The 20,154-nt window shown below is 42.2% G+C and overlaps 1 protein-coding gene and 1 long non-coding RNA gene across 3 annotated transcripts in view; one reads left to right on the plus strand and one right to left on the minus strand.

The window, feature by feature from the left end:
• CFAP300 (cilia and flagella associated protein 300) overlaps positions 1-20,154 on the minus strand; it is a 22,559-nt gene continuing 2,405 nt past the window's right edge. The window contains exons 3-7 of the mRNA XM_029956943.1: positions 18,050-18,125; positions 12,342-12,508; positions 7,662-7,834; positions 1,537-1,603; positions 1-670 (exon numbers count right to left, since the gene is read on the minus strand). Of these exons, the coding sequence (XP_029812803.1) occupies positions 542-670; positions 1,537-1,603; positions 7,662-7,834; positions 12,342-12,508; positions 18,050-18,125 (612 nt within the window). The 3' untranslated portion in view covers positions 1-541. The remainder of the gene's footprint in view (positions 671-1,536; positions 1,604-7,661; positions 7,835-12,341; positions 12,509-18,049; positions 18,126-20,154) is intronic.
• On the plus strand, positions 7,036-10,287 carry LOC115306498. 2 transcript variants are annotated; one of them, XR_003915344.1, is made up of 3 exons: positions 7,036-7,081; positions 9,674-9,870; positions 10,175-10,287. It is a non-coding gene; the product is annotated as an uncharacterized LOC115306498 (long non-coding RNA). The 2 variants fall into 2 exon arrangements; XR_003915345.1 differs by lacking the exon at positions 7,036-7,081 and adding an exon at positions 7,339-7,352.

A 20,154-nucleotide genomic window follows, 5' to 3' on the forward strand; every position in this document is an offset into this window, starting at 1 on the left:
TTATTTTCAGAACATGACTTTTTTATTGAAGGTTTGAAGTTGGGCAAAGGAAGCAAAGGAATTGTTACGCATTTTACACCCCTGGAGATGTAAATCTTACGCAATGAAGAAATGCGATTAAATGAAACTCATATTTAAAAAGCTAACAGTTTGTAATAATGATCAGTAGAGATATGTTCAGTTTTCTGCTACAATTTCAAGCTAGAATTAATTAACTTCTAAAATAAAATACATGGAAAATCGAGGACTTACTTGAATGTTAATGCAATAAATATGAAGTGGATTTTTAGTTCCCTGTAACTTTCTGTAAACTGTCCATGACCACAGTGGTGTGGACAGCCGTAGGGATGGGATTTGGTACCTATGCTAACACTTGAGGGAAATTTAAAGACAGACATTTTGTACTTGGGTCCTTCTCTGTTCTAGGCAGCTTCCCTACATTTTACTTAAATTAACTAGCAAAGGCAATGTTTACCTATAAGTTGGCATCAAAATAAAAAATTGGTAAAAATAGTAAAATCAATAATCTGAAAGAACACTATTAGGACATTTCCCCCACACCGTAAGAGTGGTACAAAACATGAACATGACGCCTGATCGGATCCACAATAAAGTAAGAAAATGTCTGTTCATGAGTCTTTGTTGAAGGGTAGCACATACCAACAGAATCCTGGAAAAGATAAACCTAGATTATTTAGTCTACAACTACATGTATGTAAGTAGTAATCAACATCTTTAACTACTATATATTTTCTGTTAAAATGTCATGAAGCCTACAGCAGATCTTTGACAATTAAATTGGTAATTAACTGATAGTTTAAAATATTTACTGACAGCACAGTCTACTGGGCTAACAGTCCTGTACTATATAAACACATATTATTCTCAAACTTAAGGAACTTACAGTCTAAAAGAAAATCTTATCTTTTGAAAAAATGCTTTTAAAGTGCTCGTATTGCAAAAATGTCTTTTTGCAACTTTCTTCTGTCTTTGTTTTCCTTTAGAATGTGGTCTTTACATACTATGAGGGAGACAACTATGTTTCTTCTTACCAACATGAAATGCCCAGCACAGTGGCTGATACACAGCAGGCACTCAATAGCATTTGTTAAGTGATTGAATAAAGATACTTAGAAACTGCTTCAAATGTGCTAACAACCTTTTATATGACACCAAAATTCAAGCATCAGGTTCTATGATATACAGACATTTACAACCTTCTTACTTATTTGCCTTACAAACTACAGTTTGACAAACTAGAGAAGGTATTCTATTGCCTCCAAGTCACATATTTCACTCTTAAATAAGGACTATTATTAGGCAGGGACAACAGAAAAGAGGCCAGAGGGGAAAGTCCATATGGCTCTCCAAATAAAAGCATACCTGATCAACTTTTCATTTTGACAAAAAAACTAAATATCATCCATCATTTTTTCTCCTAGACATAACATTGTACTAGTTGCTAACTCCCATTATAAACCCTATTAATACCCAATAATTAAATTGATTCCTTGCAAATTCCCCCTCAACACTTACATATGCCGTTACTTTAAAGATGGAAGAGGTAATTTGTATTTTCTTGGTTTGAGGATTCTTTCGAACACTAAAATGGGGAGGAAAGGGATACATTTTAAATATAACAAGCATTCACAAAATACATTTATTTTTTTAATGTTTATTCAGTTTTGAGAGAGAGAGAGAGAGAGAGAGAGCGCGCGTGCGTGCGTGAGTGGGGGAGGGGCAGAGAGAGAGGGAGACACAGAACCTGAAGCAGGCACCATGCTCCAAGCTGTCAGCACAGAGCCTGATACGGGGCTCAAACCCATGAACTGTGAGATCGGGACCCGAGCCAAAGTCGGATGCTCAACCGACTGATCCACCCAGGCACCGCCCTCCCCCAACCTTCTTTTGAATGTTTGGCAGAATACATTTAGAATGCTGATCCCTTTTAGTATGCAGGTGTTCTCATGCATATAGAATATAAAAATATACAACATCTGACTCAAATGGTTTGAAAAGGACAGACCTGCAGTTTCACCCTCAGGATGCAGTACTGCGGAACATGGAATTTCACAGAATATCTGAGGTCTGACCGAGGCTCAGAGGCTGAATGTTTCCCAAGCCAGAGAAAATTATCAGAAAAGTAGGAACTGATAAAAGTCTGACTGAAGGGTAGGCAGCTTTGAGGCAGGTAAAAGCACACTAAAGTACAGAATTTGACAATCTAAACCCACATGCCAGCTCAGCCACTGATTTCTTAGTTCATTTGGGGCAAGACTCACCTTCCTGACCATCAGTTTCCTCACATGTCAACTAGGCATACTATGGTTCTTTTTAGGATTATGTGAGTGGGATAAGGTATATGAAAGCTATTTGTTAAATTATGTATTATTAAATCATATTAAAATCATTTCCTTTCAGCAGCTCTCTCTCAGTCTCCCCACAAAAGATTACCCGTGGCAGCACTGAGAGATGAAGAAATAAGCTACAGAGGGAGATTTATACACATCACCTTCGTAATGCTTTACAATCCACAAAATACCTTCATATTTTTTTAAATGTTTTTTATTTATTTTTGAGAGACAGAGACAGTACGAGCAGGGGAGGGTCAGAGAGAGAGGGAGACACAGAATTCGAAGCAGGCTCCAGGCTGTGAGCTAGCTGTCAGCACAGAGCCCGATGTGGGGCTCGAACCCACGAACCGTGAGATCATGACCTGAACCAAAGCCGGATGCTTAACTGACTGAGCCACCCAGGCGCCTCCAAAATACCTTCATATAATTTACTTAGATAAAGATCACACAGCTCCGTGAGGCTACTGGGCACTATTTTACCAGGTGTAGAGATGGTAGAGCCAGAAGGTTAAACAAGACATTTAAGATATTCCAACTACAAGTGGTAAACCTGGGAAGTGACTCCAGGTGCCACCCCGTCCATCCAGTTTCTGTCCCTGTGTCTCCCCCGCTCGTCCCCTGCCTCCACTCTAGCAGACACGCGTAGCACCGATGGGCCTCCTGGGTGACACAGGTGCATCACACTGAAAGGAAGTTAGCCCCTTTCTCCCTTCGCTAGGTGCGCTACATACGAAGAGTGAGCTGGACGAGGAGGAGAACGAGGTGGACTGTGAGTGTGTGTGTGTGTGTGTGTGTAAGAGAGAGAGAGAGAGAGAGAGAGAGCGAGAGAGCTTGCACACCTACCAGAGTGGCCAGAGTTGAGCCATTTCGGGCTCAAAGTTCTTAGGCAGGTTTCTTTTTTCAGGCAGCTTTTATCTTTAAAAAACTTTTATCTTTAAAACACTTCAAATTTAAAATCAGAAATCATGCAGTTAATTATGACATGGATTGAGGTCATTTTCTTTTATGTCTCTAACGCTTAACATATACTGCTTAAAAACTGAAGATTATATTTGAAATTCTTGCTTATCCAAGGGTAACTATAACCACTACATACAAAACACTTACACTGCACACACCCACACAACCACCCAAACCCAAATACAGAACATACCTACCTATGGTTATATCTGAGTTTAGGGGTTGATCTGGAGGTGGTTATAAATATATAAAAATTCACTAAGCTGTAGGTCCACTATGATTTGTTCACTTTACTGTATGTAAATTAGTCCAATAAAAAAAACAGACCAACCCTTGTAAAAGTTTGTACTTATCCAATAAACTGAGAAGAAAATTTAGTATTTGATACTTCATTTAACAGTTAACATATACATGTACTTTAGTGTACTATTTACAAAAGACACTACTGCTTGAACATTAGTAGAAGTTGGTTCCTGGGTGCCTGGGTGGCTCAGTCAGTTGAGTGACCGACTTCAGCTTGGGTTGCAATCAATCTCACAGTTCGTGAGTTTGAGCCCCACATCGGGCTCACTGCTGTCAACTTGTCAGTGTCAGGATCTTAGAATCCTAGGATCTTCTGTCCCCCTCTCTTTTTGCCTCTCTCCTGCTCACACTGTCTCTCTCAAACATAAATAAATTTTGAGGAGCCTGAGTGGCTCAGTCAACGTTAAGCATCTGAATTCAGTTCAGGTCATAATGGTTCTTGAGTTTGAGCCCTGCGTCGGGCTCTGTGCTGACAGCTGGGAGCCTGGAGCCTGTTTCAGATTCTGTCTCCCCCTCTTTCTGCCCCTCTGCTCATGCTCTGTCTTGTCTTTCAAAAATGAACTTTTAAATAAATAAATAAACAAAAATTTTTTTTTACTGTTTATTTATTTCAGAGAGGGAGAGAGACAGCATGAGCAGGGGAGGGTCAGAGAGAGAGGGAAATACAGAATCTGAAGCCGGCTCCAGGCTCTGAGCTGTCAGCACAGAGCCTGATGCAGGGCTCGAACCCACAAACTGTGAGATCATGACCTGAGCCAAAGTCAGACGCATAATTGACTGAGCCACCCAGGTGCCCCTAAATAAATAAACTTTAAAAAGATTTTAAAGAAATAATGATTTCTTAAAATCACGTATTCTAATCTCTGAGGATCGATCCCATATTGACTCTAAACATGTTGCACAGACCATCCTAGGTAACTGCTTATTTTAAGAGATAGGAAACCCCAGGCGCCTGGGTGGCACAGTCGGTTAAGTGACTAACTCTTGATTTGAGCTCAGGTCACTCAAGATCTCACAGGTCTTGAGTTTGAGCCCAGCACTGGGTTCTGTGCTGACAGTGTGGATCCTGCTTGGGATTCTCTTTCTCCCTCTCTCTGTCCCTCCCCTGCTTTCTCAAAATAAATGCATAACTTAAAAAAAAAAAAGAAGAATCTCACTGCTTAATTAGTATCTGAAGGCCATAATCTAAGCCTCATGCTCTGTCTCTCTCTGTATCAAAAATAAATAAAACATAAAAAAAAAAAGACTTCTCTAACACAGCCATCCTAAAAATGTCCTCTTCTGAACTTCTGGGGGTATTTATTACAGTACCAGGAGCTGCAAATATTTGCCTGTAAGAATTGAACATCTGATTTCATAACAATTTTACTTTTAAGAGATTTTAAACAATTATTCAATATGATAGTTTCTCGTCATTTCCTTAAGGTCGAGGACTGTCTGATGGTCCTCCCGTAGTCTCTTGAGAGCCTGGCAGAGTTCTGTGCCCAACATTAACACCTGCCAGTTGCCTGCCTAAGTGATTCTGAGGCGATGATTTCTATTCTTTCTGTAAGAGGCCATCAGTTCTGAAGACTCCTTTTCCAAGTAGCCGTTACCCCTGGAGCCATACTTATACTTAGCACCCGAGGAGGGTGGAAGGGAATGACAGGTGAGAATCCAGGGAGGGGCATGTTAGGGAAAACAGTTTCTCCAATGTTTAGGTTCTAAAGTTACTTCTGTTTCAAACACCTCCCACAGCACCTCCTCCCGCACAGCGCACGGTGGTGAGGAATTCCACACGTTCGTGGGACCAGAGAAGTACAACACACTGTTGTGACAGCGCTGTGTGTGTGTGTGACTGGGTGTACCACAGAGTATCTGCAGGGGGCTGAAAGCAGGCCTATGGGTTTTCACGAGCTGCACATGATAAGGACAGAATGTTTTGGATGTGTGTGTGTATATGTGTGTATATGTTTTTCTCGAATTCTGCTTCTAACATTTTTTTGACAATCTTTATGTATTGACAGAGTAACTTTTCCACAAAAATCAGAGACAAACTGAAGAAACACTTTTTGTTTTTAAAACCATATCAGAGGGGCGACTGGAGGACTCAGGCAGTTAAGCGTCTGACTCTTGGTTTTGGCTCAGGTCATGATCTCGCAGTTCATGGGTTCCAGCCTTGCATGGGACTCTGACCTGACAAAGAGAAGCCTGCTTGGGATTCTCTCTCTCCTCTTTCTTACCCCTTGCCCACTCCATCTCTCTCTCTCTCAAAATAAATCAACTTAAAAAAAAAATACCAGGAAAAGAATGAAGTGAAATAACTAACTACATCACGTAGGTTGTCACACAGCAGAATGACACACAGAGCAGGAGCGGGATTTGAGACGCTGAGTGTAAGTAACAATCGAGAGTTTTATGAGAAACTAATTCTGTTGTTTCCCTATTAAAGTAAAATTTTGTAACTAAACTCTGGGACCCTTTGCTTTTGGTTGTTCCTACCCATTTTCCCTTTAAACGTGATCCAATATCTTCATCACTGAAAAGTCCAACCCAATAAAAGTATATATAAATAATTTATAAAGTTTTTATACCAATTGGATCTTCAAAGAAAAAAAAACAGAACTCCTAGTAAAACACCTAAAACAAACTGGAATTTGGAATTAATTTAAAAATGTAAAATTTATGCCTAGATGAAAATTCTTCCACCTCTTTATTAAAAAGGTAGTACTTGTTTTCCTACTAGTCAAGCAAATTTACACAACCTGAGGAATTTTGTGTTCCCCTGAAAGGTGAAGAGACCTGGAATAAATGTGACAGGAGACCCAGAGTTAGTGTGACAGGAGACCTGGGTAAGTGTAACAGGAGGCCTGGGGTAAGTGTGATAGGAACCTGGAGCAAGTGTGAAAGGAGACCTGGGGTGAATGAGTGTGACAGGAGACTGGGGTAAATGTGACAGTGGACCTGGGGTGAATATGACAGGAAACTTGGGTAAATGTGCCAGTAGACCTGCACTAAGAGTGACAGGAGACATGGGGTAAGTGTGACAGGAACCTGAGATAAGTGTGATAGAAGACCTGAAGTGAAAATGACATCAGACCTGAGGTAAATATGACAAGAGACCTGAGGTAATGAGACAAGAGGCCTGGGGTAGGTGTGACAGGAACTTGGGGTAACTGTGACAAGAGACCTGAGGTAAATGTGACATCAGACCTACAGTAAGTGTGACAGGGGACCTGGAGTTAGTGTGACAGGGGGCCTCAGGGAACTGTGACAGGAACTTGGGCTAAGTGTGATAGGAGACTTGCGGTAAAAGTGACAGCAGACCTGGGTGAGGTCACAGGAGACTAGGGATAAGTTTGACAGACCTGGGGTATTGTGACATAATACCTGCAGTAAGTGTGACAGAAACCGGGGTTAAGTGTGATAGAAGACCTGTGGTAAAAGTGACAATAGACCTGGGGTGAGGGGACAGGAGACTTAAGGTAAGTTTGACAGGAGACTAGGTAAGTGTGACAGGGACCTGGGGCAAGTGTGACAGAAGATGTGAGGTAAATGTGAGAGGACTCCCAGGATAAGTGTGACAGGAGACCTGGGTAAGTGTGACAGGAACCTGGGGTAAGTGTGATAGGAGATCTGAGGTAAAAGTGACATCAGACCTGGACTAAATGTGACAGGAGAGAGAGGGTAAATGTTACCGTAGACCCACAGTAAGTGTGACAGGAGACCTGAGATACATGTGACATCAGACCTGGGGTGAGTGTGACAGGAGACCTGGGGTAAGCACAGCAGGAACCTGGGGAGAGCGTGACAGGAGGTCTGGGATAAGCTAGCTGCAAAGCAGGCAGGGAGCAGGTAGCCTGCCAGATGGGAAACAAGGGAGATGTAGCCATGTCCCAGCCTGGAGAAGAAGGGAGAGGCCGGAAAAAGGGGTTGAGGCGGTGCTGTTCTCACACAGCGAGGTTGTTGGTGTCAACAGGACTGACAGACACCAGGCAAGCCCAGCACAGGTAAACAATGCACTCTGTTACCAGAGATTTACTTATTGTAATCTAGCAATGTTACCTCACTAGATCTTTATAGATAAGCTTTGTTGTTTCCAGATACGGATTAAGCACATCTTCATACTGACAAAGGGCTCCACCAAGGCAAAGATGTTTGAAAAGACAAAACAGGAACTCTTCTCTATCAGCTTGGCTAAATATTTCATATTTTTCTGAGTCTTCCACTAGCAAAACCTATGGAAAATGATAAGATTCGTCTTAATCTAACATGATTTAAGGTTCTAATTTTTGTTTTCAAAAGTTTCCATTTATTTACTTACAAATAACCCTAGGCCTATATTAACCACCAATCCTGAACAACTAGAGGGAGTAATCTGTGAGACCTGCACTCATTTTCCTGCCATGTTACCATTAGGCCACTGACGCTCAGTTAAAGGAATAAATCTAAGTCTTCTCCTCTTCCCCTTTATGCCTTTGTTCTAGTTTATATCTTTAGTAATTGTTTTAGTGCTATTGCAGTTTTAGTGCAGTCACCTTAAATCTTATTTGGAAACAAGGGACCATAAATAAATGGAGAAACTTCTCCATCCCCTAAGGTCTATAGCTGTTGGTTCAATCTGGAAACTGACCCTTGTTTGTAAGCCCTCCCCCTGCACTGTCTGGTCACCACTTTCCTTACCACACCTGCCCCCCCCCACAACTCCATTTTGAACTGTTCAGGTAATTGGACCATCCTAACCACCTACTTTTCCTGCTATCCCCTAATAATATCACCTTTCCCATCACCCATCTACACTGACTCTTGCTCTTTGGAGACTTTTCTATGTCTTTCAGAAAACAGCACTACAGGGTCTGATGTGGGGGATTTTCTGATACCATCAGGCATTACAGACTGCTGGTTAACTTGATTGTGGTAAATACGAACAAGGTGATGAATATAAACCATAACACACATTTCTTTTATTGAGTTGTTTATCCCCCACCTGCTTTTATAAAGAATGTAAAATAGCTAACAGTAAAATATAGACACAGTACGAAAAATAAAAGGCAAAAGCCTATAACCAAGAATCCAAATAGGAAAAGACAATACGTATGCATAAGGAACTCCAGATGGAGGAATGCTGTAAAAATTGTACATAACACTAACACTACCAAACAGGTAAAGGAGAGAAGTAGGAGTTATACAAAATCACTGTCTAGTAGCAAGAAGGACACTTAATTAGGAAACCTGATCAAGTGTCACATTTGATTTACCTCAATTTCAAATGAATATTCATCGCAAGGTCAGCATACAAGAGGCACTTAAAGGGGCGCCTAGGTAGCTCAGTCGGTTAAGCCTCCGACTTCGGCTCAGGTCAGATCTCACGTTCATGGGTTCGAGCCCCACGTCAGGCTCTGTGCTGACAGCTAGCTCAGAGCCTGGAGCCTGCTTCCTGTTCTGTGTCTCCTCTCTCTGCCCCTCCCCCTCCCATGCTCTGTCTCTCTGTATCAGAAATAAAAACATTAAAAAAAAAAAAGAGGCACTTAAAATAAATTCTGTGGTAGTGCCAACGTGCAGATTACTTACGATGAGTTTATGAAAGCCAAGGTGATTTATAGTGAAAGACAGGTACAGGGAAGTGTGTATAGTGTATTACTCTCTGGGTGTGCCTCACGAACCGCTTGGCCCATCTCCCCTCCCTGCCCACCTCTCTCTCCTCCTCTCTCTCTGTCTCTAAGGAAATGATGTGACACTGAAGCCTGAGTTTGTAGCTACCTAAAGATCTGGCCTAACACAAGAGTGACTGAAGCTCTCAGGACTGACATGAGCGCTCTGGTTACTGAACAGATTGGGCTGCACAGCGTAAAGGTTACAGTGAGGATATTTGGGGAATAAATGTGATCCCCTGCGTGCTCACACGCAGAGCCCTCAGAGAGCAAGTGTGCAGGAGCCAGGGTGCCAGGCCAGTGCGCCGCAGGCGGAAGGCAGTTACTGTCCTTAGTGAGGCAGTGCCACATGGCTGGGGGGTAGGCGGGCCTTTGCAGTTCAGGCTAAAGCTAGAGGTCATTTACTGATTTATATTTTTCCGCCAGAAAGCAACCAAGTTAAAACCGTCTTGTCACCACGGAGAGGCCAAGACACAAGAGTGAAACACAGAGGCAGCTGGCAGAAAACGAGCCCGGTGCTTCCTGGTTCCAAGGACTATGCAGGGATGCCGACAAGGCAGACAGAAGCACCGAGAAAGCATGTCCGCCTCCCAGAAAGTCCGCAGCCAAGGCTCTCTGGAGAGGTGAGGGTGAGCTCTCTGAAATTAGGGGAAAGGGCCTTGGGACAGAGATGTGTGCCAGCAGAGATCGGGGACAGATAAGAAAAGCTGACAGGAGAAGGACCCCAAAAGGAAGAAGAGCCAGACTAGACTAGACACTTCATAAAGGTTCATTTCCAATCCTTGGTAAGGAAGAGTAGACATTATGATCAGATCCACTCGGTACAGTACTTACCTTGTGTCACAGGTAACACTTAACTAAAGAGCAACTATACATAGTCTCCTCAGTTGTGTGTTTGGTCATTCTCAAGGAGTTAATTTTATTAAGAGTTCCTTTAGGTGTTCTGTTAGAGTAGAAGAACACAGAGATTGGCTGGATGCCTCCCCGGCCCCTACAGACAAGACGTCTGTGTCCAGAACGGTGTGTCAGCAGCTTCCCTAGTTCACTCCCATCTGGATTTACAATAAATTCAACTTATACATCTCCTTTCTCTCTTAATGTAGAATAATAGTAATTACTGGTTAGTAATCACTATTACTGAAAACTTACTAAGTACCAGGCATTAAGCTAAGCACTTTAGCCAATTATCTCAAATAATTCTTTTTTATTTTATTTTTAAAAATATTTTTGAGAGAGAGAGAGAGAGAGAGAGAAAGAGAGAGAGAGAGAGAGAGAGAGAGAGAGAGAAGCAGGGGAGGGGCAGAGAGATGGAGATAGAGAATCTGAAGCAGGCTCCAGGCCAGGCTCTGAGCTGTCAGCACAGAGCCCAATGCGGGTCTCAAATCTGTGAACTGAAGGATCATGGCCTGAGCTGAAGTTGGACACCTAACCACCCAGACACCCCTCACTTAATTCTTGTATCATTCCTATTTTACAGATGAAAAAAGAGGTTAAGTACCACAGTTATAAAGTGGCAGAGCCTGGATTTGAATCTATGTCTATTTGATACCAAAGATCTATTTTTTTTTTAAATAATCTCTACACCCAATGTGGGGCTTGAACTCACAATCCTGAGATGAAGAGTCACCTGCTCCATCGACTGAGGCAGCCAGGAACTCCTGAAAGCTCTAATTTTTTTTTTAATGTTTATTTTTGAGAGAGAGGGAGAGACAAAGAGTGCACACACAAGTGGGGGAGGGGCAGAGACCAAGGGAGACACAGAATCTGAAGCAGGCTCCAGGCTCAAAACCGTCAGCACAGAGCCCGACAGGGACTCAAATTCACGAACCGCAAGTTCATGACCTGAGCTGAAGTGAGCAGCTTAACCGACTGAGCCATCTTGGTGCCCCCGAAAGCCCTAATTTTTAACCTTTTCATAAATAGTTTGTCTCCATAATTATAATAATGATAATAAGGGGTGCCTGGGTGGCTCATTCGGTTGAGCGTCCAACTGTAGATTTCAGGTCAGGTCATGATCTTGATTTTGGATTAGGTTGTGGGACGGAGTCCCGTGCTGGGTTCTATGCTGATCATGAGGCCTGCTTGAGACACCCTCTCTCTCCCTCCGCCCCCTCCCAGCTCACTCTCCTTCTCTCTCCTTCTCTGTCTACATAAAATAATGATAATAATAATACAGTTCATTTTAACATTTCATACTTTTTAAAAGGTACATTTAAATGCTTTCTCAACTCATATCTCAACAGTTTAAGGAAGAAGAAAGAATGGGCATTTTAGTCACTATGTCGTACAGATAAGATCTTGGGGCTCAAGGTATTGAGTGATTTGCCCATTTCTTATCTTATAAGTAATAACTCAGGATTTAGGTAAATAATCTGTGTCTTCTGATTCAATACACCTCTTGCTAAAACAAAAACTAGTTAATCAAATGGATTTTTAAAAGTTTATGTATTTAGTTTGAGAGAAAGAGAGAGAGAGCGTGAGTAGGGGAGGGCCAGAGAGAGGGGGAGAGAGAGAATCCCAAGTAGGCTCCACACTGTCAGTATGGAGCTCCATGTGGGCCTCGAACCCACAAACCGCAAGATCATGACCTGAGCTGAAACCAAGAGTCAGATGCTTAACTGACTGAGCCACCGGCCCTAAAATGGCTTTTTTGACATCAGCAGGGAGACAGAACACTTCTTTTATGATAGAGGTATTTTTAAATATTCATTTGATATGTTAAGAGCCCCATACTGAAGAAAACTAGCTATCAGTTAAGCAGGTCAGGGTTTCTCTGACCTAGCACTACTGAAATTTGGGGGCAGAGAGCTCTGTTGTGGGGGCTGTCCTGCCCACGGCACGGTGTTTAGCAACATCGCTGGCCTCTACACGTTACTGTGAGTAGAATCTGGTTGCGAACTACTGACACACACAGATAATTCAATTGATAGTAAAAGTCCCATCCATGAAAAAAAATCTACCAGTGTAATGAGTATTGCTGATCATTAATGATTGCTAAGAGGTGCTTTATGTATTTTAGGCAGGCAAAAGTTTTTGACCTTAAGCATTTCCTGAGATAAAATTCTATTATGAAATTTAAAAAATCTGTACTTACTTTTCGTAATTCATCAGAAACAGGAAAGGAATCACAAAAAGAATCTAAACACTTAACAATATGTCCATCGTCACGTACAATATCTTCATCATATAAGCGATGAAAAAATGACATTGAAAGCTGTGTACAAGGAACATTTGTAGCTTCAATTTTTTTCACTTCAGTTCCTGAAAAAAATGATTTTATAGAATATAAAAATTAACTTAGTATTCTCGATTATTTCCAAAACAAGTATCACCATGTGTGGTTTCTAGGTAGCCAAATAGGACATGTATCTGGTTATATTTAAATGATACATTTGTTTAGGGATTTTATTGAAGTCTGACTTAGTTTGCCGTTTGTTCATTTTTATTAATCACTAAAAGTCTATAACAAAATTTCACCATTTGAGCCCTGGAATATATGTAAATTAGAAAATGTTTGAAAATGAAATCATTTTTTGTGTAGTAGGGGATTCTCACGTCAGTTTTAATCCACATGTCAGAACTGCCTAGAAAAGCATAGGAACTGCTTTGTGTGACTTTGGATTTGTGTTGTGTTCAATGCTTTATAATTCGTATTGCAAAAACTTCAATTAACGTTAAGTAATGGGTATTGGCAAAGTCCTGAGGATGTCTTGAAAATTTCTCTCTCCATTAAAAAATTTCTCCCATGTGATCTCATGTACAGTGTTTATTGCTCAAAACCAGCTTTTCCAAGTCAAGGTAAGTTTCAACCAGGCTCTAATCAAGTTATGACAAGTTTGGAATTAGAGAAATTTGTGACCATGGTGTTTTGTCTATTTTCCTCTTGTAGCTCGAGTTTTTCTCTCCACATACATTCCCCTACCCCAAACTTATTTCCTGAATGTGTCCTTTAGGAATGGATTTTCCACTACTAGATGTTCTTCTCAATTACAGAAAGACAAAAAGATTAAAATGAATATTTATTATTGCCTCAATTTCTCTCAGTTTCTCTCTCGTGCACTCACATCCACACACAGGCTCAGATATAAAGGGGTGATGTTCTTCTTTCTTCCAAGTTGTCCCTAGGACAGCACACCTAGGTGCGGGGCCCCTGGGGCTACTCCCCCCGATACGTGTGCTCAGTGTCTGACACCGGAAGCAGCTTGAGCTTGAGAAGAGCTGCACCCTGTCCTTCTGGCCGCCGGCCGCCCTCCCCCTCCAGCACCTGCTGCTCCCTCGTTCCGGGCTCGAGCAGGGCTTGTGTGGATGCGAGACAGGCGTGTGGGGACAGGAGCCGTGTATGCTTCAGTACTTTCAAAAACTATACTGCTAGGAAAAGCTCCTTTTGTTTCAGGAGGGGAAATCCTCTGGGGGATTAAAGGGACAAGATGACCACAGAAAATGATAGAAGAGTCTGGGCACTGAGATAGCAAAGACCAAGAGCAGTAGAGACAGTCTTCAAAGACATGAGGGTGAGGGACTGACATTGGGCAACGTGCCATTCTATAAATGACCCTAGCTCTAATGCAGGGAGTGGCAGGAGGGTCAGGATGGTTAGAAAAGGTAATTAAATTCAAACCACTTAATCTGAGGCGTAGAGAGAGCATTTGCTAGGGACTGAACTGTGTCCCTCCAAAACAGTATATTGAAGACCTCCCCCCCGCCAGTGTAACGGTATTTCAAGATGGGGCCTTTGGGAAGTAATTAGGGTTAGATGAAGTCATGGGCAGGGTCAGGTCTTCTATCAAATCAGTTCGGAAAGGACACAATTCAGTACATAGCATTCTGCCCCTGGGACCTACCGCCCCGCCCCCAGTCATGTCCTTCTCACGTGCAGAACATGTTTATTCTATCCTAGCAGGCCCAAAAGTCTTAGCTCATTCCTGCATCAACACTAAAGTCTAAAGTCCAAAGTCTCACCTACATATCACCTAAATAAGATATGGGTGACAGGGGACGTACGCTTCATCCTGGGGCAAAATTCCTGTCTATGACCCTGTGAAACCAGACAAGTGGGATGCTTCCAAATACAATGGTGAGACAAGCATAGGAGAGACATCTCCGTTCCAAAAGGGAGAAACAGAAAACGAGGGGTGACCATCCCAAGCAAGCCTAAAACTTGGCAAGGCAAGCTTCATTAGATTTTAAGCCTCAAGAACAATCCTCTTTGGTTCAATGCTGTCTTCCAGACCTGCCAGGGCAGTGGCCCAGCCTCTGAGGATCTCCCCCAAAGGCACAGTGTGTTACTGAAACTGAGGGTGGCCCTGATGACTTCTGAACTGCCTTTCAGTCCTTCTTGTCTTATCCTGAAGAATGGCCATGCGTGCAGCCAAATGGCTCTATGGTCTGGTCCTGCAGGATCTAAGAAGTCTGACAGGCTTCATTTTGTCTCGTTTCTGTACCCTTTAGTTCAAAGTGGCAGTGTCTTTGCCGGTACAATCCCTTCTGTAACCCTGGATTCTGTTGAAGCCCATGAATCACACACATGCTCTCTTCATCAAATGGTTGCCCAGCCATATGTGTTCTCTTCAAGAGTCTTTCTCATTTCTTACAGTCTGAAAAGGCTGAGAATTTTCCCAATCTTCAAAGCTCTGGTTCCTTCTTAACAATTCCTTCTTCAATCCATCTCTTCCTTTCCTACTTTATTGTAAGCATTGGGGAAGAAGCAAGCTGCTCCTACAATAGTCTGTTTAGACATGTCCCAACTAAATCTATAATTTTATCACTTGCAAATTTTACCTTCCCCCAAACACTAGAACATAGTTCAGCCACCTTCTTTGCCATTTTATGGAGACTGTCTTTCCTCTACTTTCTGATAACAAGGTTCCCCCTTCTGTGTGAGACCTCACTAGGATCAAGCTTCACATCCATGTATCAGGGCTAGCGGGCACCTCACAGCTCTTCCACCGACACCCAGGACACAGTTTCGAAGCCACTTCTAACTTTTTTACGTGTGTTACAGAAGCATCCCGCTTCTTGGGACCAGAACCTGCGTTAGTCTGGTTGAGTGGCTGCCACGGCACACCACAGACTGGACGGTTTAAATAACACACGCTTACAGTCTCACACTTCTGCAGGCTGGGGGCCCAAAAACCGAGGTGCCAGCTGATCTGGCTCCCGCTACAGGCTCTTCCGGACTCGCGGATGGCTGCCCTCTCGGCTGTGTCCGCACGTGGCGGGGCTCTGGGATCTCCTTCTCCTGCTCTAGGGGCATGAGTCCCATCAGAAGGGCGGCTCGAGATGTCGTCTGAACCTAATTAGCTCCCAAAGGCCTCATCTCCACGACTATAACATTGGGGGTTAAAGCTTCAACATAAGAATTGTGGGGGGCAGAATTCAGTCCATAGCACATGCTACCTGTTGGGCAGAAACATGGTAAAGTCATGTCTCCAGCATTTACAAGACATGTAATGCTCTGCTATGATCACATACAAAGTTAAGAATGTCTTCCCCCCATGATATTAGCATTATAATGCACAGGTTGTCTATTTACTTGGTGTCCAAATCTGTGTTTTCTGGCAACTTCATTAATGCTGAAATGGCACAGGCGGGACAGTGCAAAGGTCAACATCTTGAATTCTGGAGCCCAGTCAGGTGTGTAAAACCGCAAATTACTCATGAATCTGACTCTTCGTTCATGATATTGCGATCTGTAATAGTGCCTGTCTGAGCTGTTCTGAGAATCAAAGGGGCACGTGGGCGGCTCAGGCATTTGAGCATCCCACTGGCTCAGGTCACGATCTTATGGCTCGTGAGTTCAAGCCCATCATCAGCCTGGCTGCTGCTGTCAGTGCAGAGCCCCTGCGGATCTTCTGTCCCTCTCTCTTTGCCCCTACTCGCTTGCGCTCTCTCAAAAATGAAATTTAAAAAAGCCACTTAAAGGAGGTAATGAATATAATGCCCTTAACGAAGCACACAGGAAGCATCTGTTCTATGTCACCCAAAAAAGGGGCACAGTGTGTCTGTGTGAGGGCTGCGGCTGCTGGGGGACAGGACCCACAGCCCACACTGCTGGCAGTCCAGGCCCGGGCGAGGGCGGCAGTGACGGGGGCACTTTAACACTGGCCCGCTAGCGAGAAGAATGTCTTTTCTCTCATTTCCAAAAGCTGTTATTTTCACAGCTGGCCCTCAAGACGAAAATTGGAGAGAAGACAGATAATATATCAGAAACAGAAAAGCTGGTAGGAGGGAGAAAACAAGCTAATGGAAGGGTACGAGCAATCCACTAGAAGCTTCTACTTCTGAAATAGAGCGCTACCTCTTTTGCCTGATTTTTCAGAGTACTTCTAATTGATTCTGTCAGGCACATGTGGAATTTTAGAACCTCTCTTTTTGCAATGCTTTTTTTTTTTTTAAAAAACAGAGAAAAGCCAGTATTGTTTGTCAGGAAGGGGGAAGGTTGAACTTTTTTCAACGAACCTTATGTTTTTGTAAATGAATTGACTGAAGTTACTGAAAATGTTTCAGAAACTCTGTGATACATGCCTCTGATTATTTCCTTTTGAAGACCTTGAACCAGTAAGTACATTTGCTCAGAGTCAGTGCAACTCTGAGAGTGCTCTGAAGATCACCCTGTACCAGCTTTTTGCTCTATAAGTTTTACAGTGGTTTTTAGCCAAAAGCAATAAAATGTGACCTACTAATTCTACTGTCACAAATCTTGTTCTTGACTAATACTCTCAGCAAAGTCATTTTTGTGTAAGACTACTAGAATTCCATGAACATGCAATGTAGGAATTTACCCAAACAATGCAATCTGATTTAAAATCCACTTACATTCTCCCTAAGCACAAAACCACGTCACTAACCAGATTCTCCTCCTAAGTGGAAGAATGATTGGTTCTGTGAAGACATCTCAATCTAACGTTTAAAATACGGTCATGTTTTTGTTTTCGAAACAGTCTTCTATTAACTTTCTGGTTTATTCCTTGACCTGAGAATTATTTAAGAGATTCGAGTGTTGTTGTTTGGGTAATCGTCTTTAAAGATTTCTAGCTATGTTTCAAGCTACTATGAAATTATTACATATATAAAATTTTCTTTTTGAGATTTTAAGACTCTCTCTTCCATGATTTTATATGTTATTTTATGGACGTTGCAAGAATGGCTGCTTCCTCGGTCAGAAATCCGCTGCCCTGCTCCAACTGATTTTGCCCAAATGTCCTTACATCAGTGGCTCCTTACCAAACATTGTCCTCCTTTTGCTCCTTCTGCTATGGTAGCACATTAGTGCACAGTTTTTTAAATGTTTTTATTTTTGAGAGAGAGAGAGAGAGAGAGAGAGAAACACATGTGCAAGCGGCGGAGGGGCAGAGAGGACGACACAATCTGAAGCAGGCTCCCAGCTGTCAGTGCAAAGCCAGATGTGGGGCTTGAACCCACGAACTGTGAGATCATGACCTGAGCTACAGTCAGACTCTCAACCGACAGAACCTCCCAGGTGTCTCAACTGGTTTTTTGAGTACGCGGTTTCTTGTATTCACCTCAGTGTTCCGGCACTGAGCCAAGTCCATGGGAGGCGCACAATAACTACTTCCCAGTGAATGAAAAGTGCACCGGGGCCCGTGTGCTCTGCCGGCACAGCAGCAGTGGGCACCCAGGGGAGAGGCCCGGGCGGGCCTGGCACAGCTGATGGTGTTTGACCTTGATGTTATCAAATAGTGAGTCATTATTCACGATGTGTATTTTTATAATGAAAATTCCTACGGCAAAATTCTGTGATAATAATAGTCATCTGAAAAGATAAAAATAAGTTTTATTTACCTAATGTAATCCATTGTCCAGAAGAATCTGAAAGTAACTTCAAATTGGGAATAACATTGGGGTCTTTGAAAAAAGCCTAAAATACAAATTTGAGGGGAACAAGTCAGAAATTTCATTACAAACAATAGTAAGAATTAATTTCTAAAATAACTATAATAAAATCTTACTTGATTAGGGAAGGACAATTTTATTTATTTATTTTTATTTTAATGTGTATTTATTTTTGAGAGAGAGACACAGACAAAGCATGAGCGGAGGAAGGAAAGAGAGAGAGGGAGACACAGAAGCTGAAGCAGGCTCTAGCTTCTGAGCTGTAAGCAAAGAGCCCGATGCGGGGCTTGAACTAAGGATCTGTAATATCAGGACCTGAGCCAAAGTGGGACGCTCAACTGACTGAGCCAGTCAGGCATGCCGCGTGAATATTTATGATCTAAGGGCAGTAGGAAGACACTGAAGAGATTTATGCAAAGAAAGATGCTTAAATTAGTTCTATTTTTCCCCTGCACTCTGGCAGCACTGCGGAGAACGACCTGAAGGGTTGTTAAGGGAATTAAGAGGGCAGGTCCTCCTGTAACCCAGAAAGATCTGATGTTCACATCAGTCAAGATGATAGCAAGTGGGGAGGGACAGAAGCGAATGGATTCAATGACTATTTAGGAGGGAAGGAGAAAGAGGGAGGAACCACAGAGGATACCTCGAATTTCTGCATGACAAACGGGACAGAATGAACGTCATTTAATGAGAAAGGGAACAGAGAAAAGGACCAGGTGTGCCGGGTGAAGATGAATATATCCACAAATATTTGTGAGTGCCTACGGTATGCCACACAGAGGCTCCTGTTCCCACGGAATTTACATTCTAGTGGTGGAAGAGAAACACTTCACAGGTATCATATATGCCCAACTACAAAAAAAGTAAGTTTCCCCCAAAACTACTCCTCAGGAAAAAAAAAAACAAGTTGCTAACTTTATAAAGTCTTTCAAGCTAAAGAGTATTTGTGCAATTATCTTTATTTAATTAATATTTTATTTTTCTTTTCTTTTAAAGTGTATTTCATCTATTTTGAGAAAGAGAGAGCATGGGAGGGGCAGAGAGAAAGGATAGAGAGAATCCCCAGCATGCTCTGTACCATATTCATGGAGCCTGAAGTGGGGCTCAAACCTACAATCAGTGAGATCATGACCAGAGCAGAAATCAAGAGTTGGAAGCTTAATCGACTGAGTGACCCAGGTGCCCTGCAATTATCATAATTTATATAATATATACTTTGAAAAGGAACATAAGTTGGAATTAACCTCAGTTAATACTGATTTTGAATGCCTTTAAATGTCTTCTGGAAAAATCAGTAAAAGGAGAAATTTAATTCAGATTCAGTAATTATCCCTAGCGGGAGGGAGTTTCAACTTACAATTATATTTTACATGCCATTATAAACGGAAGCTGGCTAAGTGACCTGCAGTGAATTGACCTAGAGCCAGTGGAAATAAGTCGTCATAAAGGCCCCTCATAAAGCAACACGAGAGTCATTATGTCGTTGGGGTTAATTATGCACCGAAAGAATAATTTTTTTTAAAAAAGCAGCCCTGTCCTAGTACATTTAAATGGTATTTTGGGCATGTTATAGAATTTCCATTGAGGCATTTGAAGGGATTCTCTGTATCTCAACTTTAGGAAAGTTGGTGTACTTCAGAAAAATATTAGATGATTCCCAAACAAGTTACAGAATAACAAAGATATTAATATCAAAACGCATGTAAAGATTAAACTTATTTCATAAAATGTGGGGGTGGAAAAAGTATTTCTAAATTGATATATTATTTTATATAACAGAATGTTAAACATATGTCTATTATTTGCCACACTATGAAATCTGGCAGACTGCTGGGTTTTGATCCAGTATTAATTCTCTCCCTTAAGAAATCCAGTTTGGTTCGGGGCTCTCAGCAGGGATCCACTGCATTGGTGAAGTCTGTGAGCCCGAGCCCTAGCCTTTAATAGTAATAAAGCCCTTTGCTTTTGTATGCGTGACTCAGTCTCCCCAGCGGTCTCTGGTTTTGGGGGATGATATTGAAATCTGGGCATAACAAGATCATGACCCAAGCCAA

The sequence above is a fragment of the Suricata suricatta genome, chromosome 11, assembly GCF_006229205.1.
Source record: "Suricata suricatta isolate VVHF042 chromosome 11, meerkat_22Aug2017_6uvM2_HiC, whole genome shotgun sequence".
Taxonomy (NCBI): Eukaryota; Metazoa; Chordata; class Mammalia; order Carnivora; family Herpestidae; genus Suricata; species Suricata suricatta.